General features: G+C 52.3%; 3 protein-coding genes across 5 annotated transcripts in view; 2 read left to right on the forward strand and 1 right to left on the reverse strand.

Moving 5' to 3' along the window:
- Window positions 1-3517: 3517 nt before the first annotated feature.
- On the reverse strand, window positions 3518-7088 carry DUSP18 (dual specificity phosphatase 18). 2 transcript variants are annotated; one of them, XM_008142426.3, is made up of 2 exons: window positions 6900-7088; window positions 3518-4303 (listed from the first exon to the last, which is right to left on the reverse strand). In XM_008142426.3, exon 2 carries the CDS (start codon window positions 4231-4233, stop codon window positions 3667-3669), a length of 567 nt encoding a protein of 188 aa, XP_008140648.1. In that variant the 5' UTR covers window positions 4234-4303; window positions 6900-7088; the 3' UTR covers window positions 3518-3666. The 2 variants fall into 2 exon arrangements, with proteins under 2 accessions (XP_008140648.1, XP_054568430.1); XM_054712455.1 differs by lacking the exon at window positions 6900-7088 and adding an exon at window positions 6636-6735.
- Window positions 7089-7166: 78 nt separating this feature from the next.
- On the forward strand, window positions 7167-11886 carry C23H5orf52 (chromosome 23 C5orf52 homolog). Its single transcript, XM_008142818.3, has 3 exons — window positions 7167-7456; window positions 9670-9778; window positions 11547-11886. The coding sequence occupies exons 1-3, from the start codon at window positions 7194-7196 to the stop codon at window positions 11769-11771; spliced, it is 597 nt and encodes a 198-aa protein (XP_008141040.1). The 5' UTR covers window positions 7167-7193; the 3' UTR covers window positions 11772-11886.
- Window positions 11887-18887: 7001 nt separating this feature from the next.
- The window catches only part of OSBP2 (oxysterol binding protein 2), a 55193-nt gene continuing 47513 nt past the window's right edge, over window positions 18888-26567 (forward strand). For both annotated transcript variants that reach the window (XM_028146736.2, XM_054712454.1), the window contains exon 1: window positions 18888-19603. In XM_028146736.2, the coding sequence (XP_028002537.2) occupies window positions 18891-19603 (713 nt within the window). In that variant the 5' untranslated portion in view covers window positions 18888-18890. The remainder of the gene's footprint in view (window positions 19604-26567) is intronic.

Here is a 26567-nt window from a genome sequence, read left to right on the forward strand (position 1 = left end):
AAAAAAATGAAAAAAAATTTTTAAAAATGAAAATTTAACAATAATTACAAGCAGCAACAAAAGCAAAAAAAAACCCACAAAAATATTCACAGCACCAGATCCTGAGATGCTAACAGTGGTGACCGGACTCACACTCGCGCATTCTCTCCCTGGTCACCTGAGAGATGCTGGAGTGTCATAGGCATCAGCATGAAAGGGTTGTCAGGTTGAGAAGCGAATGGTTCGAGATGGGAGACGTTCGAGAATCGAGGTTCCACTGAATGGGTGAGTGACGGGCTCACTGGCCCCCAGCCCAGCCCCCACAGGAAAACACGGACATCCTTCCTTACGCGCTGTGACCTGTCCCATTCTCCAAGGTCCCTCCACTGGCCGGGCCACCATTGCCCATCAGGCAGGCAGTGGCTTCCTCCCTGCTCTGCTCTCCACTCCCACTTCCGAGCAGCCCCGGAAGGATCTTTCCTAAACACACACCTTCTGCCCTACCTGGTTTGGCTCAGTCGATAGAGCATCCGGCCTGTGGACTGAAGGGTCCTGGGTTCGATTCCGGTCAAGGGCAGGTACCTCGGTTGCAGGCTGGATCCCCGGCCCTGGTCGGGGCCCATGCGGGAGGCATCCAATCGATGTGTCTCTCTACATCGATGTTTCTCTCTCTGTCTCTCCCCTCCTTCCACTCTCTCTAAAAATCAATGGGAAAATATCCTCGGGTGAGGATTCAAAACAAAACAAAACAAAAAACCAAAACCGCAAGGACCTGCCTGGATTAGGGGGACTCCTGCTGTGCCCGCCTCACTGTGTATCTTAGGTAGGCAGCCGCCCTTCCCTGAGCCTCAGCTTCTGTATCTGCAAAATGGGGATGACGATCCCCAAGGAGAGGGTTCCAGTGAGAAGCCCCATGGGCAGGGCCAGAGGAGGGGGTGATGGTGTCAGCTGGCGTGGCCCCTATCTTGGGGTATCATCTGATCACCCACTTTCTCTGAGGCTCCAGGCCCACCTGGAAAGTGGAGGCAGTCCCTGCTCGCTTTGTGAGGAGGAGAGCTAGACCAGGTGGGGGCTGGGATCTAGGGACCTGGGACTCGGGGAGGAATCATTCATGCCTTCGCACAGCCAGAACTCCTGCAGGACCGCCATGCCAGCCGGCGCTAGACAGGGCTGCTGAGCCACAGCTGGGGACGGGGGCAGGGAAGGCCTGGGAGTCACCTGGCCCAGGAAGGACAGACGCGGGGTTTCCCGGCCCTGGCCTCCACCCAGGCTGGCCTCGCAGAGGGAAGTGGGCCCAGGCTGAGTCACTCACCACCCACCCTCCCGGTGACTCAGAGGTGCCCATGGCCCAGCCCTGTCCTGGTGTCACTCGGGCACCTCCGGTGTCCAATCTGAAGCTTGGCGAGACGGGACAAAGGATGGACGGCTTTGGGCGGGCAGAGCCTCCTCGGGACTCGGATAACAGACGTCACCTTCCTTGGGCAGTTCTTCCCGACCTCCAGCCCTGCTCTGCCCCAGGCCACGCCGAGCTAAAGGTCACCCCGCAGCTCCCTGCACTGCTGCAGGCCAGGCCCCGTGCACATTCCGTTCTCAGCGCTGGTTTATCCCCTCCTCCCCACCGGGCTGGGCTCGGGGAAGGCTGAGGCCCCTGTCCTCTTCACTGCCGTCTCCCCAGCACGGACTCGGATGAAGCAGGCAGAAGAGACTACTAGCCAAGAGCAGGGGCCAGAGCGGGTTCAGATCCCAGCTCTGGCACGTCTTAAGCTGTGTGGCCCTGGGCCGGGGCCTGCCCCTCCTGTGCCTCTGTTTGGGAAGTGGGGGCAGATACAGAACCTCACCCCATCTCGCTCCAGGAGGCTCTAAGCGCTTAGCAACAGTGTCTGGAATCCAACAGGCCCTCGAGGAAAGTTAGGAGACGGGCTCACTCCAGATGCCCTTACTCCAGATGCCGTCCAGTTCCTCGCCCAAGGCTTCTCAGGCTCCCCCACCCCCAGCCTTCAGTGCACAGGGAGGGCCCCAGGGCTGCGGAGCGGGATGGATACACCCGCTCCCACCACTGTGCCCTGCTGCCCTGCCTCGGAGGAAGCCGGGGAAGCTGGCTCTGAGCTGGGCATCCTGCCATTGTGAATTCAGAACAAAGCTGCTGCCTTGTCTCAGCCTCAGCTGCAGGGGCCCCTCCCGCCCTCCCCAAGGGGCCCTTGGGTTGCCATTTCGGGGGCCAGGGCAAACAAGGACTCTTCTCACTTCCTACTCTGCTCCCTAGTCAGCTTAGGGACGCCAGAAACCCGCGCTCTCCCCGCCTGGTTGCAGATACTTCCTGAAACACCACCACACACCACGGAGAGCCACGGAAGGTTCTGAGCGGCAGGCAAGAGCCATGCTGTTCGAGAAACATTTCCTGATGATGGCCCTTCAGTTCGGTCTGGATCCTGGTGGAGGAGATATGGAAGGGGCAGGGAGGCCAGGGAAGAGCTATTGCTGCGGCCGGGTGAGCAGGGGAAGGGGGCAGTGTCCTGGGTCCAGCGCATAGCAGCATCAGTTTTATTGAACCGGGGTGACAAATTATCCCCAAACATTATGCCTTAAAGCATTATGGCTTCAGGACAGACAGAATGAGGGAAATGATTCTCTTTCTTTTCCATCTGGCCCTGCCCCCCCGCCCCCCTCCGTAAGCCTCAGACTGAAGTGGAAACTTGCAACTCTCTGGGATCCATTTCTCAAGCTCCCTCCTCCCCATGACCTCCCCCACTCTGCAGTTTTCAAGACCCTTCATGCATTCTCTAGGCCTCCAGCTAGAATTCAGGGCCCTTACTCTGCCGCATACATTCTGTGACTGGATCTGCTCTGGGGCCGAGTGACCGAGATGAAGAGAAAAGAGGACATGGCCACCGCTGCTCAAGACTAGGTTGGGTCTGCAGCTCCAGCCTTCTGACAAGGCCAGGGAGAGGAACCCGGGGCCTGCTCTCAGGCCTTCTCCCCACAGGTGCCCTAGAGGAACTAATGCCGCCTCCAGCAAAGGCTGGTGGGGGGTTGCCAAGGGCACTTTCAGACCTTACGTACAACAGCACTTGAAAAAAAAGTTTAAAAAAATGTTATATGGTGGAATGCTTTCTTTGAAAATTATCATTCGCATAAATCAAATCCAGAAAACCAGAGCTGGGCCTGTGGTTGAAGGTGGGAGAGGCACTGGCCCGGCACCCCGAGGGTTCCCAGAGCACCATGGCCGGTCACTTATCCAGTAGGGTAAGCAAGGCGGTGCCCTGATGCTTAAGGATCTTGGGTTTGAAAGAACGGGGTGGAATTGCGGCACTCAGGCCTGGGTTAGCTGGTCTGGCAGCGGGGGGTGACGGCTGGGGGAGGCTGCAGGATTCCAGTCTCGCTTTGGGCGCCGGTCCATTTGACCCAGCACCACCTGCCTTCCTCACTCTCCCCTCTGGCCAGTAGCCATGACCTGTCACTCCCGGGGTAGGAAACTTCTCTTCACCATTTTACACTTAGTGAGTTTCATCTTTAAAGAGATGGATTACAAGCTAAAAGCTACGGCACGCTTCCTTTTTTATTGCTCTGATAAAAGGCATCGTCTGTTTTTTTCTGCAGCACGAAAGTAGGGTGTGTGAGTTCAGATCTTCGTGCAGGATCGACGGCAGACCTGCACCTCTGACCCCGACGGGGGGCTGGCGGCATGGCTTACAGTGGAATCATTAAACGGACCTCCTCCTCATAGACGTCAGGGATCCTTCCCACAGGGGAGTTGACCATGCGCACGGTGTTCTTGCCAAACAGCTGGAACTCATAGTGAATGAGCTGCTCCCAAAATCCACTGTTGGGCCGGATGATGGGCCGACACGACTTGGTCCACGTGTGGGCTTCCAGCAGGGACATGGTGTGGTACTTCATGAGGTAGGCGAGGCACAGGGCGGCCGAGCGGCTCACGCCGGCTGCGCAGTGGAGCAGCGTGCGGCCCTGCTTCATCTCGACGTTGTGGATGTGGTCAGCAATGGGGTCAAAGAAGTCACAGAGATGTGACGTGGGAGTGTCGGCCACAGGCACCTGCACATACTGGATGTCTTCGTACAAGGTACTCACCACCTCCACCGACACATTGACGACCGAGGTGATGTGGTTGCTGGAGAGCATAAGTTTGTTGTTGGCGGCCACCCCATTGCTGATATACAGGCTGCTGGTGATCTGAGAGAGGCCGCTGACCGAGGGCTGTGGGAACTGGAGCGGGGGGGTACCTGGAGATGCGGTCATCGGGCCGGTGGGTCAGCGGCCAGTGAGACACGCAGGCCGCATCTTTCTGCTAGGCTGCGTCCACGGAAAACTGCAAGGAGGGAGGGAATGTTTAGAGGGCAGGACCCCCGCTGGGCCAGCAGGCCAAGCCCAGGGGATTTCTGGGAAATGGATGGATGGGCCTCTCGCAGGATTCCCCCAGGTGCTCCTCTGCCCGTCCACAGAATGACCCTGGGAACTTGTTAAAAATGCAGAGCCCCAGGCTCTTCCTCAAACCCTCGGAGCAGGATCTGGGGTGCGGAGCAGGAGTCTACCTGCTCAGCATGCTTCCAGGAGACCTCATGTGCAGTGAGGACAAAGGACTGCGCCCTGAGCCTGGCACTTCCCTGCTGGGGCCCCGCGTTTTTAGTCGGCCGACTGGTGTCCCGCAGCTGAGCCTTGGCCTAACTCTCCACTAGGCTCCCACAGCCCCCTTCTCTGCTCTCTTCCATATCCTCTTCCCTCCAGCCCCTCTACCGGGAAGCACTCCCATGGCTCCCTCCTCTTTCGACTTTACGGTCAAACCATGAGCCTCTGAACCAGTGACATGAAACCAGAGCCCACTGTGCTGGGAGCCACTGGTTGTATTAAGAGAGAGGAGGGTCTTAGCTTCCCCTCTCCAAGAACCATCTCTTTTTAAAAAGTATATATATAATATATGTGTGTGTGTGTGTGCGTGTGTGTGTGTGTGTGTGTATAATTGATTTCAGAGAGGAAGGGAGAGGGAGACAAAAGCATCAATGATGAGAGGAATCATTGATCGGTCTCGTGCACACCTCTACTGGGGATCGAGCCCACAACCCGGGCATGTGCCCTTGACCGGAATCAAACTCAGGACCTTTCAGTCCACAGGCCAATGCTCTATCTACTGAGCCAAACCAGCTAGGGCGAGAACCTTCTCTTTGAAGAGATAAAATGTGCCCAGGTGCAACAGTCCTACGTCATTACCACGCTCCTGCACATCGCCTCTAAGGACGGCCTGGGGAAGAGAGTCGCTGGAAGCTCCCTGGAGGCCAGAATAAGGGCACCACTGCACCCCCCACACCCCAGTGGCAAGTGCAGAGAGGCAGAGGGGCTTCAGGTAGACAAGCCACACCACAATGATGCGGCGCATAGCAGGACTGTGCCATGGACCCCAAAGCGGGGCAGAACCCCATCTTCTGCTAAGAAATCCAGGTCCCCTACTCTCTCGGTCGTGAACAAAGCTGTAAAAATAGCACATCTCCACATGTTTCGCTGAAATAGGAACATTCGGCTCTAGAGCACGCCTCTCAAGCCAAACGGCAGTCTTCATCCGGCACAAACATACAGGGATCTGAAGTTCTATTCCCCTGCTTAGTGTATTTCAGCGGCTGTCTGCTGTCAGGATGAGATGGAGTCCCTCCGCTTAGCGGTCAAGGCCATTTACACCTGGCTGCTACCCATCTCTCCGGCCTTCTATTAGCCTTCCCTGTGTCCTGCAGGCCCTCCGCTGGCCTCAGCCAACTGCAGTTCCATGTGGACATCTGGTCCTGTCTGGCCTTTGCTGCTCTCAGTCCTTCCTTACAAGCTTGTCCGATCCCCCTCTGTTACATGCAGCAGAGGACTGGGGAGCCTGCAGACTTAGCCAAGGGTCACTTCCTGAGGGCAGTCCCCCAGGATCACACTTCTCCCCTCCGTTTGATCAAGTCCCTGCTCCAGGCTTTTTAAGCCCTAAGAGCTCTCCTTCCTAAGCCTCCCTGAAGATGTGGCTTTGCTATGACCTGGGAGTTCTATTGGGACATCACTGTGTCTCTCTTCACTCCTACCGTGCAACCGGTGCCAAGCTCTACGTCTCCACAAGGAGGTGCTTGATAAATATTTTGAACGGAGGGAATGTGTCCAACAACTATGACTCTTCCTTCTGAGAAATCTGGAAAGGAGGAGTCCTCTGGCTATGCTTCTCTAGAATTTTGGGGAGGGGCTGGGTGGAGGTGAGTGTGGTTCCTAGGCTGTTGGAGAGGAAGGACAAAGGCTGCACAAGCAAGTCAGTCCTACCTGCCAATGCCCCAGAATCGAATGCATCAGGCTCACCTCAGGGGATGATGGGGCGTGAGGGCAGGGGGAAAAGCCTCCCTCCCCCAACCCAGTTGGAAGCCTAAATGTTCTGGATCCTCCTCATCCAAAAACCCAGAGAGAAGTGGGCTTAGGTCCGAAAGCCGGCCTTTGTGGTCTCAGTAGGTGTGGGGAAAGTGGGCAAACACCGCGGGGCGCATGTTAATTCTGGGATATAAAAGAGGAACAAAGTTCGCGGGTGGGCCGGAGGGAGGCGCCACTTCCAGGGTAGAGCCAGATAGGTTTCTTAGGAAGCTGGCGCAGCAACGGGCTTCCTATCTGCTTGGGTATCAAGACCCAAATGGTCTCACCTCTCTGCCGCGGGCGCGAGCGCAGGTTCGTTCAGAAAGCAACGGTGCCCGAAGCCTCGGACGAAGGTCTCGAGGAAAGAAAACCGATCACCGCCCCCCCCCCCCCCCCCCCGGCTCCCGCCCCGGGAGCCACGATTCCCGGCGGCCCAGCGCTCTGGTTTCCATAGTAATAGTCCCTCATCCGGGAAGAAATCCGCCGTGCCGAGTCTTCGGAGACACCACGGCCTCGTCTCCCAGCCCTGGAGCTGCCCCGCCCGGACTCACCCGGTTACCCGCCCCGCGATCACGCGGGGGCCACAGCAGTCCTAGTCGAAAAGTAGGGTCCACTCAGCGCGCGCAGCCCACTCCAGTGGCCTAGCTCATCTCCATGGCAACACAGCCGAGCACGCTACGGCAGCCGCCGAGGGACAATCCTGCCGCGCCCGCCGCCTTCCGGGTACCGCGCGCTTCCGGCCCTCCCGGCCCCGCCCCCCTCCCTTGTTTCCGGGGCAACGAGCCCTACTCAGCGCACTGCGTCTGCGCGGGGGCGCACTCCACGTCCGCGCGCGCCCTCAGAGCATGGCTGACAGTCAACCTCCTCCGCCTGAGTCGTCCCCGAGCGTGGAGAACGGGGCTGCCCAGCAGCACAGGCCCTCGGTCTCCTGGAATTTAACCTCGCCCACCGCCAGCGCGGCCGCCACCAAGAAGACCAGTGGCATTTACCCCGCCTCAGCCGCGTTCCAGCGCCATCGGCTCGTCAGCCGCCCCGAAATCAACTTAGGGACCCAGCCGCAGATCTGTTTCCTGCGGCCGCGGACCTCGCAGCCGCTAGTGCTCTTCAGGTGCGGACGGTCCGGGTGTTCAGAGCGTTTGTCAGACACCGAACTCCCTCAGACCCCCGCCCCCTCAGCTGGCCCCTGAGGCCCCGGCCCTGTCCCTCTCAGAGCCTGGCTCTTGCCTAGGTCCCCGGAGAGTGGATTCCTCACAGACCCGGACCAACTCCTTCCCTTCCTTCGCAACGCCAGGAGCCCGAATCCCCTCAGCCCAGACTCCGGGGAGAAACCGGAAGTCCCCTCTCCAACCCGCAGGTCCGACCCAGGCTCGTCCCGGCCCTGCAGTCTCCCAGGCTGGACCTCGTGTAGCCCGGGGGTCCCCAGCGCCCTTGGGGCTGAGCCTTGGACTTCCTGAGAGCCTGGCGAGGTGACACCCCTCTCCTCAGCTTCGAGGTTCCCCAGTGGCCCTGGGAAATCCTCCGTTCCCCCCAGGCCGGCCCCAGTCCCCGCAGACACCCATTTCTTCTCCCCACTTCCATTTCACACCCCCGGCCAGCATTCTCCAGCCTCCCACAGAGGCCTTGCTTTGGAAGAAAGTTTCGTTCAAAATGACCATTTATTACTTGAAATATTTCCAGCCACTGCCTTTTTTCTCCCTTCGTAGGAAGTATTGGTAAATTTGGTGCACCACTGAATGGGTGACGTGTTTTATGTGTCTTTAAATATTTTAAGTTTTTTAAAAATATATTTTATTGATTTTCCACAGAGAGGAAGGGAGAGGGACAGAGAGCTAGAAACATGGATGAGAGAGAAACATCGATCAGCTGCCTCCTGCACACCCCGCACTGGGAGGTACATGCCCTTGACCTGAATAGAACCCGGGACCCTTCAGTCCGCAGGCCGACGCTCCATCCACTGAGTCAAATCGGTTTCAGCATAAGTTGTTTTTTAAACAGGATTTGGGAAACTTTTGTAAGTGTGCATCTTGATCCCTATATGAACACCCTTTTTCTTCACCTCCTGCCTTTGCTGTCAGAAAAATGGAACTGGGTTTGTTTATCTCCACCAGCTTGTGAATGTAAAAAACATTCATAAAATTATGGTTCCAAATTGGCTGAGATGAATTAGAAGAAAAAATTTTTTAACTCCCAGAATGTTTTCTTTTAAAAATTGTCTTTTTTTTTTTTGTAGGTAGACACTTAATATAGAAAAATCAGGCAAGACAGACAAGCAAAAAGAATGGCCAGAGACAATCACTTTAACATTTCCATATGTATTATTCCAGATCCTTTCATATTCATATATGTTTACACATTTGGGGGTGGAGGGGTGTCATCAAAAAGTTCACTATTTTGTAGCCTGCTTTTCTCCCCACCTAATACACTGAATGTCTGTTTTATACATAACTGCCGAGTATTTTTTTTAATCTTTTTTTCTTTTTATTTTGCCGAGTATTTTTTGTAGGACGTAACCACAATGTATTCAGTTGCTTCCCTGCTGTACATTTAATTTCCAAAGTTTAGAAAGAAAATTGAGCAACTATTTTGAAGTGGGCAAAAATGTTTAAAGGTACATAATTGTAAAACCACTTCATGGTATAACCAAATTACCAGAGTGAAAACTCAGTGCCTGGTATTATCTATTTTTGACCAAATCGTTCTCTGTAGTTTCACCTGGCTCACCCCACCCCACCCTATGCCATCTTCTACCTCTCACCCTCCATTCTCCTCCGTTTGTCTGTCCCTTACTTCCCTTACTTGGACTTTTCCCCCAAACCCTTTTCCCTTAGAATTCCCGTATTAAGCAACCTAACCTCCGTCCAACCTTTCCCCGCCTCCCCCCCCCTCGCCCCCGCCCCTGCTTCCTCTGACTCCATGCCCCCCTTAGGTCTAGGCTCTGGAGCAAGTGCCCCCACTTCAGCGCACCTCAAATTCAGCCCCTCGAACTCTACCCTACAACTTTTGTTCCTCTTCTCAAAGACCCCCCCCCCGCCCCCCGCTTTCCATTTCCTCCTGCATTTTCTCCTTAAGATGGCTGCTCCAGCAGACAGTTCTGAGTCCTTGTTGACACTTCTCTTGTGGACTGCTCTTTCTACATCCTTCTCAGGATGGCTTTTCCTCTCAGCATTCAAGAAACTACCTCTTTAGCGCACATTTTTCCACAAGAAGAAACCTAGGCCTCCCTTGCTTCTCTGACAACTATGACAGAGCTGTTTCTCTCTCAAGAAACCCCGGTAGGCCTCAGCCATCTTAACCTGTCCCACCTTCCTCTGCCCCCTCCAGCTTAATGAATTCCAGCGAAGCAGCCGTGACAAAATTTTTACCCAAGAGCCACTTATCTCGGGTGATTATTCGTGACAACCTCAGTGCGCAACGAATCTATGAGTTGGAGGTAAAGTCCTCACAAGCTTTTGTGTTAGAGGGTGTTAGTGGCTTGACCCATGTCCATTTCACTCTCCCTGATTCCTTTGCGGCAGGGGAGGGGATTCCCAGGTCTTAGAGGGGATGGGGAGTCACTAAGGTGCTCTAATGCAAGTCCCATTTTCTGGAGGAGACTGAAACTTGGGGTTACTGACTTGCCCAGGGTGTCACAGCTGTTCCTGTGCTGATGGCACCTGGGAAAAGGATTTCGTGTTTTGGATCTTGTGTCATTCTTCCCCCCACCCCCCCGCCCCCATCCAAAGCACATTACACCTTTCTATGTGTGGAATCCATGAATGGATTCCTACTATCTCCCATTTAAAAAAGCCTTGGGTCCTAGAGCTTGAAGTGGCATCAACATAGTTTGGTCAGCTTTTTTTTGGGGGGGGGGGGATTAACCCCCACTTTTCATAGGAGAATTGAGGTTCTACTTTTTGCTTATGGACAACTAAGGTTTGACCTGCTTGGTTGAAAGCTCTCAGGAGAAGAGGAGGGAAACCACAGTGGCATCGCCCCACAGACCCTGACTTGTTCATTCATTACATGGGTCTTGAGGGTCTGCTCGGGACAGGCGCTGTTTGGGGGAATGGGAAGAAACTAGTGAACGTGATGGATTCCGAAAATGTACTCATTTCTTCAAGCAGAGCAGGCAGCCCGGAATTGAGCTACTGCCTTCTTGACTCTGTTGAGCTTCCCTCCATGTTCCAGGAGGATGGGCCCATGGGATTCTGACATTGAAGAGAGAAAGGCTTAAGAGAGAGTAGAGGCCTGGGTGTTGCTCCATCTGCTAAACTTCCAGTGACCTGCTATAGTAGAAATAGGATTACTTCTTATCTGGTTCTGTTTCAACATGCCCAACACTTCCCCATCCTTCAATACCCAACCCCCCAATTTTTATTGCAACCCTCCATGGGACTTTTCTTGCTATCTCCCTTCTTTGAACTCTGTTTTTTAAAAAAATATATATTTTATTGATATTTTACAGTGAGGAAGGGAGAGGGATAGAGAGTTAGAAACATCGATGAGAGATGAGAGAGAAACATTGATCAGCTGCCTCCTGCACACCTCCTACCGGGGATGTGCCCGCAACCAAGGTACATGCCCTTGACCGGAATCGAACCTGGGACCCTTCAGTCCGCAGGCTGACGCTCTATCCACTGAGCCACACCGGTTAGGGCTGAACTCTGCTTTTTAAAGGGATGCATCACTCTCTGCCTTGCTTAGAAATATTTGGGCTTGTGTCCCATCCTCCTGACTGTGTTGTAATTTCTGTGAAGATATACAGCTGATGTTTCTTTGTGTCCTCTCCGCAGCTAGCTCATTGGAATAAATAAATGAACGAGTAAGGTAGAGGATGTGCCTTCCCTGAGCATATAGTCTTGGGGACAGGACAAAAATGATATACTAGAAGAAATAACTAGAGTTCAAAGTGATGTGGGGAATGTCACATTACAATATGTGGGAAGCACTGAATGAGTAATGGGGACAGAGTGATAGGAGGGAACAAGACGCACCCTTTCTCCACACCCTCCCCCACCTCTTTCTGACCAGAGGTGTTAAGGTCAAAATCAGGGTCTAGGCTGCAGACTCTCAGAAGGTGCCATAGGAGTTTTCTAGCTCAATGCCCACATTTTACAAACAAGAAAGTAGGCTGGCATATTGTCACCCTCACATCAGCAGCACAGATGCCTCTCTTGTTAGTAGTTTCTTCATCCTAACCTCATTTGTTTTTCTGTAAGATGAAAACTGTAGAAAAGACCAAGAAAAAGATGAGCCACTTGCATGACCACCTGAAAAAAAAGTTCTTGATGGACCAGTTCAGAAAGCTGGGGCGCTGGCGACGGGAATTCTTGAGTGTCCGGCAGTACCTGGACAGTATCCGTGTGCGCAAGGTTGACTCCACCCTAAGAGGAAAACCCAGCCGCCTTAGTCAAAATAGACGCGCCACGGCCCCAGGGCCATGACAACACTAGACTGACAGGGAGAGAAGATGTAGAAGCCAGCCAGCCACAGGAGGAGAAGAGGTAGAAGCCAGCCAGCCAACGCCATCGTAGAACAATAAACTGAGACCAGCGGACAGTGGAGCACAAAAACCCTAGCAATTCTGATATTCCTTTCCCTGCCTCATTCCCTCTGTTCTGATGAAGGAGATCCTGATGGTCCCCTAGCTGCCTGCGTGAGGAGGCTTAATCAAGCCAGCATTCATGGTTAAGGCAAAGATAGACCTTCTGTACCCACGTGTCTGAGGTGAAATGCCAGGCCAAGTGCACTGGGCAGTGGTACCTTAGATGGGAGGGGCTCAGTAATGCCTAGCGTTTGTGCCAGTGGTGAGGAGGTCAGGGTGGGGCATCAGATAGACTCGGGTCAAGTGCTGTGTCTCCATCAGCTGTGTGACTTTGTAAGCTCTCTGAACGTCTGCTTCCTTATCTGAAAGAATGGGGGAGTAGCAAGGGAGCCTACCTCCAAGAAGTGGCATGAGAATGTGGTAAGCCTGGCCCAGGCCCCTCGTTTCCAATGGCTCCCATCACGACGGCTCCACTTGGCTTCCAACCTGGCCAGTCCACACTCCCTGGCCTGCCTGCTGTCCCAACTGCACCCCCGATCGTCCCCCACATTGTGCCTTTACTTGCACAGGTCCCTTATCTAGAATGCCTCTTCAGCCCCCCAGGGCTCTCAGGAAACTTCCTCCTCCAAAGCTTCTCTCAATGCTAGTTCCCCTGCAAAGCTTCTCTTTGCCTCCTGCCCGCCCCTTACTCCACCCTGCCCAAACCACAGGGGTTTCCCTCCCCTCCCCTCTGGATGACCTGTGGTGGCTTCACTCTGCCTTATGTGGTAGCTCTGTGGGCGCTTGTCCCAAACTCCTCATTAGATTGTACAGTCTTTGAGAGCAGGGACCAAAGATCCTCCAGTATCCAATCCAGGCGTCTCTGTGACACGACCCCCACGTGGTCCCAGTAGAAAAGGCTGCCTAGCTGTGCCCACCCCTGCACCAAGCGTGTTGTTGGCCATTTCTTGTTGGCTCCCTGTTTCCCTGACCACAGTGTGGAGGTCCTCATGGAAGCGATGCTGGCTTGCTCATCTCCGTAACCACAGAGCCTAGTAAACAGGGTAGTCAGTGTTTTTTGAATAAATGACTATCTTATTCCTTTTTCCATTATAGCGTCGGCACAGTGCACCGAGTACGAGCCCGATATATATTTTTCAAGTTAACCAAGTTTCCTCATTTTACAGATGAGGAAACAGAGGCCCAGAGAGGTGACCTGACTTGCCCAAGGTCACACAGCAAGTTAGTGGCAGAGAGCCAGAAGCAGGTTCCTGATGCTGTGGAGTGGTCATTCTGCATTGCCACAGCTGCTAGGTAAGGACCTCAGTCCTCGGTGGCTTTAGGGAGGCCTCCGTACCTGTCCTCATCCTCATTCCACCCTTCCAGCATGGCTGCCTGGCCATTCCGCAGGCCTTCCTCAAGAGAAGTCCTTTCGCCCGCCCTCTCCCTGCTTCCGCTTCCTCATTTGAAAGCCAGGACTAATGGTAGCACCTACCTCATAGGCTTGTTCTGAGAACTCTGTGAGCTAACAATGCTCATCAGGAACTGGCATGAGGCCTGGCACCTCCTGGGGGTAACTGTGAAGTGGGCTGTAGTGGCAATTGCAATTGTTGGGCTGTACAAGAAGTGGCCTGGTGTAGGAGAGAGCCCCAGAATAAGAGCCTGGGCCACATACACACCTGCCTTAGTTCTCTTATTGGACCAGGAGCTCCTGCCAAGCAGGGGCTGAACAAGTTGGCAAAAGGGAGGCTTACTACTCCTTTCTTTGTGAAATTTGCATCCTGTACCTCTATATTCTCTGGAGCTCCCAGATCATTTCCAAGGGGTTTTCTTTTTTTTTTTTTTTTTCTCCTTCTGTAGCTTTATAGATTCTGCATACTCCATACTCCCATCACTAAGGAATCACTGGCTCCCCAGAAAGGCTTCTAAACAGAGGTTGCTCACTAACGGTCCTGGGTTTGACAGCAGGGATGCTGAGTTGGATCAATGCCATGTTTTTCATGCTGTTGAATTTCAGCACTTTGGGTGGGGTCTGCAAGCCATAGCTCCCATCACTGCCATTGTCCTAAGGCCACGTGCACTCACATCCCCCCCGCCCCCGCCCCTAAAGACCTGAGTTTGCGATCTCCTCAAGGTGTAAGAACATAGGTTCCTTTAAAATATTTAACTAGTTTCTAAAACTTTGAAATTGTAATACATGCACTATATACAACATTGAAGTATACAGAGTATGTAATGAAAGGAGAAATCCCCTCTTCCACTTCTCTGGGGCCACCGCAGAAATGTTCTAAGAGCACGGGTCCTTCAGGTGAAATTTAAGGTCTTCGTAGATTGCACATAAAGTGTAAGTGTAAGTGTTGATTTGTATGTTCTCTAAGTTTCACAATAATATTAAAGGGGTTCATGATCCCTCACACATTATGAACCACTGACTGAAACTTCCTGCTCAGAATGTCTGATGAGCAGCTTTCCCCGACCTGCGGGGTCTTCTAATGGGGGTACCGAGGCAGCGCACCTAAGAGAATGAAACAGACAAGGGACGCAGAGAATGGAGGCAAGACAAACGGGTTTCTGATCAAGCCTCAAAACTTTATTTTTACAGCGTTCCTTATATGTGATTTCTAGAAGGGTGGATGCCTAGGAGGGGTGGGGGCTGACCTAGATAATCGGCTAAAGTCGTAACTATAGATAAAGGGTGTGGCAGTTGAAGGGCGGCTACAGAAGAAATGCTTTGTCCTCAGGCAAGAGGAAGTGGGCCTAGTTACAGTAACTTACTGAAGGTCAGAGTTAATCTTTTGACCGACTCTTGGTTCCTGACAAGCAGCCATGTGTGCCTCCCATTTTTCTTGAGACCTCACTGAAATAAAAGTATAGAACCTGCAAAAAGTACTCATCAGCAAGGAGAACTAGAAAGAAGACTTTGCTGAACAAATATTCATTGAATTCATACCATAGGCCAAGTCTTCTTCCAGGCCCTGGTGCTAGAGCAGGGAGAGAAGTCGAACAGAAATCCCTGCCATCCTGGAGCTTACATCCTAATAGGAGGAGACAGACATAAACCAGATAAATCACTTAGAAGGTGACAAATGCTGTGGAGAAAAAGAGAACAGTTAAGAGGACTTGGGAAGGTCATGTTGGGGTGTTTGAATTTTTTAAAAAGGATCACATAAAATAGCAATTTCAATAAGTGCTTGGAAATATGGAAAGAGGAGATCGCAGGTGGAAGAAACAGCTGAGAACACTTTCTTAGTCAACTAAAGAGGAGGTGGAGCCCTAGCCGGTGTGGCTCAGTGGATAGAGCATCGGCCTGTGGACCAAGGGGTCCCGGGTTCGATTCCAGTCAAGGACATGTACCTCGGTTGCAGGCTCCTCCCTGGCCCAGGCCCTAGTTGGGGCTTATGCAGGAGGCAACCAATCGATGTGTTTCTCTCACATTGATGTTTTTCTCTGTCTCTCCCTCTCTCTTCCACTCTCCCTAAAAATCAATGGAAAAGTATTCTCGGGTGAGGATTAAAAAATAAAATAAAGTGGAGGTGGGAGCCAGTTGGCTTGAAAGAACCCAAGGAGACTTCGGGCTCAAAGTCAACAGATTATGGGAGAGGGTAAGAGGAAGAACAGGCAACTAAAATGGGTTAACGAGTCTATGGATGTCTTGTTATTTGTATGCCCTACACATATTTTACAATATTCTTTGGTATCTGCCAGTATATAATAAACAGACCCACACCACCTGGGGCAGGGAAGGGGGGATAACTGCTCCAACCCACTGCCCTACCTCTCTACACTCAAGTTTGCAAAATATAGTTAACATTTTTCCCAGACAGAAAACAGTAAGCCTCTTCTCTGATGTGACTGAACTAAATATCTGAGGTCATCTAGGACTTGCAGTGGGGATGTCGGCAACACAGGATAGAGCCCTCCTGATTCTGGTAGTTAGATTCTGCCCCACACAGAGCTTCCAGCCAGATATTCTCAAAGGGACCAGAGGTAATATAGATCTGATAGTATAATAGCAGGTGAAACCTACACCAACTCATTTTCAGAATGTCCACAAGAGGGCACTATTGCAACACCTTCCTGCAGGGTGAGAGCCCTCTAGGTCTATTAATTGGGTTGCAGAACGCAGCCGACCTGGGATGTGAACAGAAGCCTTCCTTCCAAACTTGTGCTCTTAGCTACATGCTGCCTATCTCCCTCTTAGCTCATGAATCTCCTTTCCTGGGTAAAATGAGACAAACCAGCACGTACCTTAGTATCTATGGCTGGCTACAAGTTTATAAGAGAATCTGTCTGGATTTTTAATGAAGACCAATGGAAGCTGGAGGACTGCCCGGGTGACATCAGCACCAGCTGCAGTGACTAATGACCCCTCCCCAGCAGGACCAATCAGTGGAGACCACGACCCTGAGGAGAGACACCGGAGGAAAGCTGATAAATATTCTCCTGAGACCTCAGATAGAAAGAGCACTCGGGCCTGCTGTGTTTGTGCTGGATGTGTTTGCAACCCCCAAAGAGGGAAGCCAAGTGGCAGCGTGACCTTGGGCTCAGGCATATGGGGACAGGGTTCCTGCCATCTCACAGAACTGACCTCGGGCAGAATGGTTGGGGCCGGCTCTGCAGCACAGGTTGGTGCAGCTATCCCAGAACTGTCCAGCCCGCAAGGGACTTCACTTCTTGTCACTCCAGCTTCCTGCCCCTAAGGTCCTCAGGGACAGTCTGACAGCTAGTTCTCCAAGGGCTAGCATTTGACAGTTTAAAAGTGAAAAATCTGCCCTAGCCAGTTTGGCTCAGTGGATAGACCGTCGGCCTGCGGACTGAAGGGTCCCGGGTTCGATTCTGGTCAAGGGCATGTACCTCTGTTGCAGTCTCCCTCCTGGCCTAGCCCTGATCAGGGCACATGCAGGAGGCCAACCAATTGATGTGTTTCTCTCACGTTGATATTTTTCTCTTGTCTTTCCCTCTCTCTTCCACTCTCTCTAAAAATCAATGGAAAAACATCTTCAGGTGAGGATAAAATTTTTTTAAAAAATATGCCCTAACTGGTTTGGCTTAGTGGATAGAGCGTCGGCCTGCGGACTGAAGGGTCCCAGGTTCGATTCCGGTCAAGGGCACGTACCTTGGTTGCGGGCACATCCCCAGTGGGGGGTGTGCAGGAGGCGGCTGATCGATGTTTCTCTCTCATTGATGTTTCTAACTCTCTATCCCTCTCCCTTCCTCTCTGTAAAAAAATAAAAATCAATAAAATATATTAAAATAAAAGTGAAAAATCTTCCTCGTGCCCAGAAGGTCCACACTCTGAGGATAAAGGCATTCATTCCTCATGATGTGCTGAGCCCTGTGTCATTTCCCAGGCAAGGTGCTCTCTCCCGAGTTGGGACTTTGTATGTGCTGGTGCCTTTGCCTTGAATGCCCTTCCACACCCTGACCTCCCAACGCCGTGCAAACCATGTCCTTTCTGTGACGCCCTCTTCACCCACTGGCAGGTTACTTAGACCTGTCACGCTTTTATTGCAGGAGTCAAAACACATCATTAACATTCATTTGCCACTTGGCTTCCCTCCTCGGGGGTTGCAAACACATCCAGCACAAGCATAGCAGGCCCGAGTGCTCTTTCTATCTGAGGCCTCTGGAGGGTCTCAGGAGAATATTCATCGGCTTTCCTCCAGTGTCTCTCCTCAGGGTCGTGGTCTCCACTGATTGGTCCTGCTGGGGAGGGGTCATTAGTCACTGCAGCTGGTGCTGATGTCACCAGGGCAGGCTCCGCCTGGTTTTGCTGCTTTCCTGGGCTTGGGGCTGAAACACAGCTGAGGCCTAGATGCCATCTCCAGGGGTTACTGCTTAAAGGGGGTGTCCTGCCAGGGCTTGTAGTTAAGCCCGATAGGCACCCGAGACCCTCTGCACCTGGCCCCTCCTTCCTGTTCTGCTCAGGCCTGGCTAACTGGCCGCTACACCCCAACAGGCAGGCTTATCAGGAGCAAAGATCAAGAATAAGCCCTGGGGAAGGGGAAGGTAAGTGGGGTGCGATGAGCAGAGGGGAGCCTTCCTGCCCACAGGTCTAGAGTTGGAAGGGACTGGGCGGAAGCCGGATATCCAACCTTTCAACTCGTATTTCTGATTATTCGTGGTAACCATTGACCTTTCCCTTTAGGATAGATCCTTTAAAATCAGGGATGTTGAACCTTTCTAGGATCACAGACTCCTTTGGAAAAGCCATGAAAACTATGGACCTTCTTTCCAGAAAAAATGCACAGACACGGACAACTCCAGAGGCCTCACGGGTCCGTCAGCCGAGGTTCCCCAGGGATGTCTAGGAGGCCCAAGTTAAGAATCCGCTTTCAGACAAAACTGTCTTCCTTTACAGAGAGCCGGAGCTATGTCGCCACGTGCAGTGCCCTGGCATGAACCAGAGGCCAGCGGTGGCTTTGGGTCACTGAGCCTGGTCGACGCGGGAAGGACCCACCGACAGGTAATGGCCGCCGTGGGGGCGGGAGGCGTCCTCAGCTTTTAGCGTCAGCTGGCCATTTGTGCTTCGGGCGCACTTACTGGTTTCTGGGCGCGGCACCTGCTCCCTGCCTATCCCTCACCCCTGGGTTTCGGGAAGGAACGCATTCGGGACAGACAGCCAGAGGGCTCCGCATTCACCGCTGTTACCCCAGAACCTGGCACGGGTTGGGGTGCAGGCAGGGATGGTGGCCTGGAGCTCACCGTCCCTCCCCGTCGCCCGCCCACCAAGCTCTCGCCCCACAGGTGTTTCCAGGACGCCTTCCAAGTGCCAGGCCCTAAGCGGGGCGCTGGCGACGCCAGAGACGGACCGGGGTCCACTTCCCGTCCGCTGAGCGCGAATAGGACTACAGCCAGCCGCTCAGGCTGCGTGGGGTTGCACGGGCCGCGGAGGGCCCCGCGCACGCCACCGCCTGCGCCGCGCGCCCGCGAAGTCCCCGCCCCGCCCCAGCCTCCGCCTCTCCTGCCCGCCACCCGCCCCCCCTCCCCGCTCCGCCGCGCTCCGCGCTCCGCGCTCCGCGCTCGGGTCGCCGGCTCGATGGGGAAAGCGGCCGCTCTGTGCCGAGGCGGCGGCTGCTACGGCCGCTTCCGCCGGCTGTCGTCGCTGTCCACCGTTGTTCCCTGCCTGTCCTGCCACACGGCGGCACCGAGCATGAGCGCTTCCACGCCCGACTCCAGACGGGAGCCTCAGCCTCAGCCTCAGCCCCTGCCGGCGCCCGAGTGGAAGACGGTGCCAGAACAGGTGCCGGGGCCAGGTTGGGAGCCAGTGCCAAGATCGAAGCCTGAGCCCCAGAAGACGCCTGAGCCCCAGAAGACGCTTGAGCCCCAGAAGACGCCTGAGCCCCAGAAGACGCCTTCGCTGGGGCCAAGGTACAAACCGGAATCGGAACTGCTGCCGGGGCTGGGGCCGGAGTTAAGGCCCCGGAAAGAGTTTGGCTCAAGTGAAGGGGAAGGACACCTCACCAAGGCCTCACCTGGAAGGCCGCAGGCGCCCGGGGTGGGGAGCATGCCCTTTACCAGACCCGAGTCAGGGTCGCAGCCCGTGTCCAAGCCCCCAGCTCTTCCGCGACCAGGACAACAGAGGGTGTCTTACGGGGTCCCAGTAGCAGGGACTGGCACTACCTCCTCCGCCCCGAAGGTCTTGCAGCCGCTGGACAGCTTCAAGGGCTGGCTCCTCAAGTGGACCAACTACCTGAAGGGCTACCAGCGTCGCTGGTTCGTGCTCAGCAACGGCCTGCTGTCGTACTACAGGTAGGACAGGCTACCGAGGGCATCCGTGTTTGCAGGATGGTGATGCCGTGGTCATGGTGACGGAGGCCTCGCGGTTGGAGGGCACCACTCCTAGCCTGGGAATATCTGGGAACATGCACTCGAACAGAAATGATGCCTTTAGCTAACCTCCCAGGATTGGGGGCCCTCACCTCTGGCAGGGGAGCCCCCTGTGGACATGACCTCTGGCAAGCCAGGTGGGTTAAGGGTATGAGCAGGGAGATGAAGTGAGGGAGTGATCTAGGGCCTCAGGGCCCTTCTGGTCTTGGTAGTTGTGGGACCTGGGACAGCTAGTCAGAGTCAGCCCCCCAAAGTCCTACATTCAGGAGCTAAGATGGTTGTATTAGGGAATGAGGGGGACAGTAACCTTGTTCAGTCCAGTCCTTGAGACCCTCCTCTGGTGGTCACTCTATTTCCCACCTTTCCTGGTGCCTGCTAGTTCCCAGACCATGGGCCGGGCACGGCAGACTCACAGACGCATGAGACTCAGCTCCTGCCCTTCCGGAGCCCATCCGGGCATCCTGTGGGGACTCCGGAAGCATCCTGCTGTGGTCTTTCTCATCCAGAAGCCGCGTGGGATTCAGTTGTTCAGTGGTGGTGGTGTGGCTCACCTGTCTGCCACCGAAATGGTTGGAAAGAGAAAGGTACTGAAGGCTTGTTCTCCTTTCTTACTGGCTGCTGCCTCGGCATGTTTCCTGGCGATGGTTGGTTTAAATTTTGAGATCTCAGATCACTCCATATACCATTGAGTGAGCATCAGGTTTCCCTGAAGGGTTTGTTGGAACAAAAAGTCCTGTGTGTCCCGTCTCCCCCGCCCCCCGCCGGTAATTTCTGATGCAGTGGATCTAGGCGGGGCCTGAGTTTTGGCGTTTCTAACCGTTCCCAGGTGATGCTGCTCCTGACCGTAGTCTGAGAAGCACTGCTCCCTTTTCATTGCAAACGGGAGGGCCCTGCCTTGCTGTTGACTCATTTCACTCGGGCAGGCAGTATTCCGCCAGGTCACCTACCTTAGAACTTACTTACATGGTCTTTCCGAGCCTTTTTGGAACACAGTTTCTAGAGGATGGTGGAGTCTGTGGTGCCCCTGAGAATTTGGGAACTCCACTGAACTTAAGTGATGGTTCCCACTCCAAAATGGAGGTCACTCTTTAATTCCTGGCAAAGGAGAAAGCTGACATGTGTTTCTAATGTGCCCTTCTCACGCGGTATATTGGTGCCAGTCGGCTGTACTGAGCAAAGAGAGATCCTTTTCCTTGTTGGAAAGACCTCTCTCTAATTAAAAAAGCAAAAACAAAAAAACACAACTAAATAAAGCCTGATGTTTGGAGAAAAATGTGAGTATATTTTTCTTGTGCTCCCTCCCCATCCCATCCACCAGCCCGCCCCCCTCCAGTATAACCACCTTCCCAAATCTTACTACTTCCTTCCTTTCCTTTTTTATTTAGTTTTATTTCAACCATCTTTTTTTAAAAAAATATTTTATTGATTTTTACAGAGAGGAAGGGAGAGGGAGAGAGAGTTAGAAACATTGATGAGATGAGAGAGAAACATCGATCAGCTGCCTCCTGCACACCCCCCACTGGGGATGTGCCCGCAACCAAGGTACATGCCATTGACTGGAATCAAACCCAAGACCCTTGAGTCCACAGGCAGATGCGCTATCCACTGAGCCAAACCAGTCAGGGCTATTTCAGCCATCTTTAACTTTATTTTTTAAAGGGTGTTTTGCAGCATATGATTTTGGGCACTTGTTTATAACAGTCCAGAATGCGAGCGTACCCCTTCTTATTTACGCATTTTCCTCTTGATGGGTGACTACGGAACTTCTTGGACATGTGCAGGATTTCTCTCGGGCGAACTCACTGGGATGTAGACAATGTGAACGTTCACCTTACCTAATGCCAAACTTTTCCAAAGTACTGGTACCAATGTACACTCCCACCTGCAATTAATAAGAGGTCTGGTGGGTCCATATCCTTTGCAAAACTTGACGGTGTCAGCATTGACTTGGCCAATCAAATGGGTTTACTGTGGCGTCTGACAGTCTTGACCTGCATTTCAATTTGCATTCTTTTTCTCTTAATAGAAAATAATTGGGGGTTTGGATTAGACTTTCTCCACTGTGTGGCTTCCTCGGGGACTTCTGCCCTGGATTTTGCTTGAGAAGCACAGTTGATCTCTTAAGCTTATTCTGAGGGAAAAAGTACCTAATGCTAAACAGCTGGGCTTAGTAACGTCTATATTATCAGGAAAAAAAGGTGCTTTTTGTAAATATTGTCACATATAGAAAGAATTTCTGGGAAGCATGGATAATTGTTAGCAGCTTTTTACTTCTCAACAATGTGGTAGGAACATAAATAAACACAGGAGATGAGGTTCTTACTCCATTGCTTGACATTTTTAATAACGTCTATTTGGATACCAATAAGGAGAATATGGTTTTGTGCTCCAGTTTGCTTTCCTTTATTTTGGTTGGTAGTTCCCATAAAAAATTCATCCCCAGTTCTTATCTCATAGGGAACATGTAATTATATGAAATTGGGGGGAAATAATAAATGATATAAAATTTCTGAAGTATTGGCTTCAGCAAGTCATTATGGAGAGAGTGTGCCAAACATAAGCTTTATCCGTATTAATGACAACATGGATTCAGTTAGGCAAAATTCTGTTTTGTTGTTTACCAGTTGCCTATTTGTTGATTATTATAAATGACATTTGTTTACCAGGAAACAATTTCAAACAGAAAAATTTGTTTTAATTTATTGTTCAGACTGATCTATGGGTAGGAATGGCTAACCAGATAGCAAGGAAGGTCTCAAAGAAATTAGTATCTATAAGAAAGTGTCTATTAAGGTCCAAGTGAAAGTAAATTTTGGAAGTTCTCTGGCTAAGGAAGACCACTGGACATTTGGTGGCCTGGACCCTTTTTGGGGTGTTGGCCAGGTAACAGAAGATGGCACACCAAGACATCCGTGCCTCTAGGACGGATAATGTACTCATTCCTCTAGTGAGACCTGCTCTCAAAGACTGTTCGCCAGGAAATAGTGTTTTCAATGCCAGTTTAGTAATCCTTGAAGCAAGGAGATGTAAAAGACTATCCAACTGTCCCTGAAAACGTGAAGTTAGGAAGTGCAAGTCCAAAGATGAAGCTGTTGGGGTCTCCACCCTAGAGCTCGGCCTTAATTAGATTGGATTCTGCTTTAATTTGAAATACCTTTCAGTGTTTTACACTGTGAGACTATTAGGAAGCTGAAAAGGAGCACACAGGTGGATAACGTAAACATTTGTTTGAAGTGTATTTGATTCGCTTATAGCACAAGCGTGTTGCAAAGAGGGCACAAGTGGACTAGCAGCATGAGCGCAGTGCACAACAATGTTCTTCGCGAGGCCTAGTGACACAAACTAATTTTCCCCACAAAACTTGCTCCTGCTCCTAACTCCTCTCTTTCTATGAATAGCTGCAAACCTCTGAGTCATGCTTGCTGCCGCCTCCCTCGCTCATCCCACATCAGATGGAATGGCCACGCCCTGCCCGTCTCTCTCCTCTGGTCTCTCTTCTCCATTCCTCATGCCACATCCGTGGTTCAGGTCTGCCTTGTGCTTAACTGGTGTCCCAGCTCCCAGCTTCTGCCCTGGACAGTGCATCCCCCACGTGGTGCCTGGAATTGCCTCGTCTTCTCCAGGATTCTCTTTCAATGTCCCATGCCCTGCCTTAGCTCCTTAGCTTGGATTTCTCCCATGGGAAGAGCCAAGGATCATTGGGAGTTTACAGGGAGCTTATATCTGGGCATCTCTGCAGACATGCTGGGCATCTCTGCAGACAGCTTCGTGTTAAAGGGACACCATGGCCAAGTTCAGTGGCATCTTTGTATTCCGCACAGAGCCCAGCATGGTACTCTGCCACTGATGAGCCCTCAGTAGCTTGGTTCATCTGAATGGATGAGTGGGTGAATGAAAGAGGGTTACCTGTGGTTCTGTGGGATGTCAGAAAGCCAAGTATGTTAGTGCAACTTTGATTTTTCTTAATTTGTTTTCAATGACCAACACTTGTTTGCTGGAATAGATGAGGAAGATAAATGGGACATTGCTGGCTTAAGCCAGGAGAACCTGAAAAGTGACAGCTATGAAACTCAGATTATCTGGATATTTTATGTTGACAGACTTGAATGTGTCTCCTCTATGAAGCAATAACCTGTATCTGTGGTTTTACATAGGATTGCAAGAGTCTGTGCATGTTGTCTGTGTATACCTAGCATGATGTCACTTTGTAAAGTGTAGCAGTGGCTGGAGGAATGAGGAGCACAGGTTACATTTTTAAAAGGGCTTTTCACAATCACATAGCTCTTCAAACTGGTTTCATGTGTGCCCGATGGTTTCCTTGCACATGTTAAATGTTCAAGACCCTGTGGGAAGGCCATAGGTCAGAGGTGAGGCCTCCACCCTCTGTGACAGCCAGTCGGCTAACAGGCCCTCACACCTGTGGATTGTCTGTTTGAAGTTTTGGTGAGGAGTGCAGGCTCTTCTTACTTTCCTGTTAAATGGAGGAAGAAACGGGAGCTTGTGGGCAGCACCAGGACTCGAACAGCCTTCTGACTCAGCCTGTGCCAAGGTGTCCACCCACAGCACATTGTGGAGCCTCCTCGCTGGGGTCCTGCTAGTCTCTAAGACTAACCCCAGGTGCGACGACCTCATGGACTCCAGGACTCACCCATCACGTCGTGCTCACAGCTGTGACAGCAAAGCACAACTAGCAAAGGGGAGTGAGACTGGGGTGAATTCTGGGGAAACCAGGCGTTGGCTTTCAAGGGTCCTTTGCCAGTGTAGTCACACAAGACACACTAATTCTTCTGGCAACAAGTTGTGACAACACATGTGAAATGATCATTAGAGACTCAGTGCCCAGGGTTTTCACTGGGGGCTGGTCACGTGGGCGCCCTCTGGCACGTTGCCAAAGTTCAGACTCCCAGAAGGAAAGCAGGTGTTCGACATAGACCACGTTGTACTAGCAGTTTAGGTACTGTCAGCCCCCCTTACCAGTTAGGGAACGGGGGTGCTCCCCAAATCCAGACTCCCAGACTCCAGCCAAGGGCCAGCCTTGGACACAGGCCTTTCAAAGGATGAGCAGTCTTAGACCTGCTATGTTAATTGTTTTCTGCACAGTCTGACCGCCTTCCTCCTTGCAGATTTCAGTGATGTCGGGGATAGGGGCTGACCTTCACTGTGGTTCGAGGAGAGGGAGTGCTACACCTGGCTTGGAGCAGCAGCGTGGCTTCTGGTTTCCTATCAGAGGAAGCACATGCCAGCCCTGCAGGGTGTCTGACACTACAGGGCCTGCTGCTGCGTGCTGAGGGCCTTCTCTGCGGGCGTGTAGTTGGCCCTTTATTGCTTCGGAGATACTTTTCAGATCTATACCTTCCCCCCGGCTTTCGGTGGCTCGGCTTTTGCATATGACAGGTGCACTTGCCACATGGACCTTCTTCATCTGCAAGTACTCTTGTGACTTGGATGGAATGCCTGGTGTGAGTTCTCCAGCTACTACTGATCCTTGCACCTTCTTTACTGGTAGGGTGAGTCTGTTAATCCAGGATGGGGGCCTGATGAGCAGTCTGGAACATTGTGAGAATACTACCAGCTTTGGTTGAATCATTTATTGAGGACCAACAAGGCCGTGTGGGAGACAGACATGCACACCATCACCAAACCACTGCATGGAGGAGAAGGAGGAGGGAAGTCTGCATCCATCCTGGCCATTTAGTAAGAGGCCAGCAGGTTCAAGCTAAGCGCTGTGGGCGAGTCCCCGGGCTGGGGATTCAAGCCTCCATTAGCCTTCAGGGATGTTGTTGGCAAACTAGGTCAATAAAGACAGGCCTGTGAAAAAGGTGTGAGGTTCCTTAAACCAAGATCAAGGGGAAATGGAGGAAATGGGCCTGTTTCCTGGACAACTACAGGTACTGACATGTGGGGAGGAGGAGATGGTAGGAAACACTCTGAACAAAATTGAAATTGGCAGCTTGGTGGGTGGTGAATCACATAGCAGGTGTCGCCACACAGGGATGTGGCCTTAATCGTACACACGAAGCAAACTGTCAGTGAGTTTGGGGTCATGCGGGGTGCTGTATGCTTTCTTCTTTCAAGTGCGACTCGTTCCCGCGTCTGTTTCCATCTTTAAGAGGTCTCAGAGTTCTGATCGCTTGGCTTCTCCTCCTCTCGACACCTCATCACATGCTCAGCCACAGCCCTGTGCGTTTAGTACCGATTTCACAGTCTTGACTCACACCATTTGATCTGCATTGCTGGGCCATTGCCCAAACCAAGAAGGCGGCAGATGGCATTCCTGAGCTTGCACGGGGACCTGCCAGATAGTGTTGTCCTTTGAAGCAGCAGTAGGTGCTGTCTTCCTAAAATACAGTGTGTGGCTTCCCTGGGTTCACCATTCTCAGCCCTTCCCAGTCAGGCCCCTCCTCTTATTTACCCTGTCTCTCCCCTCCCCCCGGCCTTGATCCTTCTGCCCAGCTTACCTATTTCCCCTCTGCAAACCACATGCCTTTCATGCTCCCCTCCAGATCTCTGCATCTGCCAACCCCTCCCCCAGGAGAACCCCTTCTCATTGCTGCAGACGTCCAACAGGGCAGCCTTCATTCCAGGTCATCTCAGCATGGACCTGCCTGGATTCCCCTGCAATGAGCGAGGCTGGTGTCCTCTGACACTCTTTTGTGTGTTACGTCCTTTGGGCATGCACTCCTGTTAGCTGGGATGGTTGCAGAACCTTCATTCACCCTTGGTTCCCCACCTGTTACCTTTATATAGGAGATCCCCTGTCTGGCTCACCTCTCTTCAGGATTGGCTCTGCATGTGACCATGCAGCTGGAGTGCTGGCTCTGGAGGCTTCACAAGAAGCTAGTTTTGTTCCTTTGGAATCAGATGCTTGCCAAACATTCACACAGTG

Source organism: Eptesicus fuscus, chromosome 23, assembly GCF_027574615.1.
Source record: "Eptesicus fuscus isolate TK198812 chromosome 23, DD_ASM_mEF_20220401, whole genome shotgun sequence".
Taxonomy (NCBI): domain Eukaryota; kingdom Metazoa; phylum Chordata; class Mammalia; order Chiroptera; family Vespertilionidae; genus Eptesicus; species Eptesicus fuscus.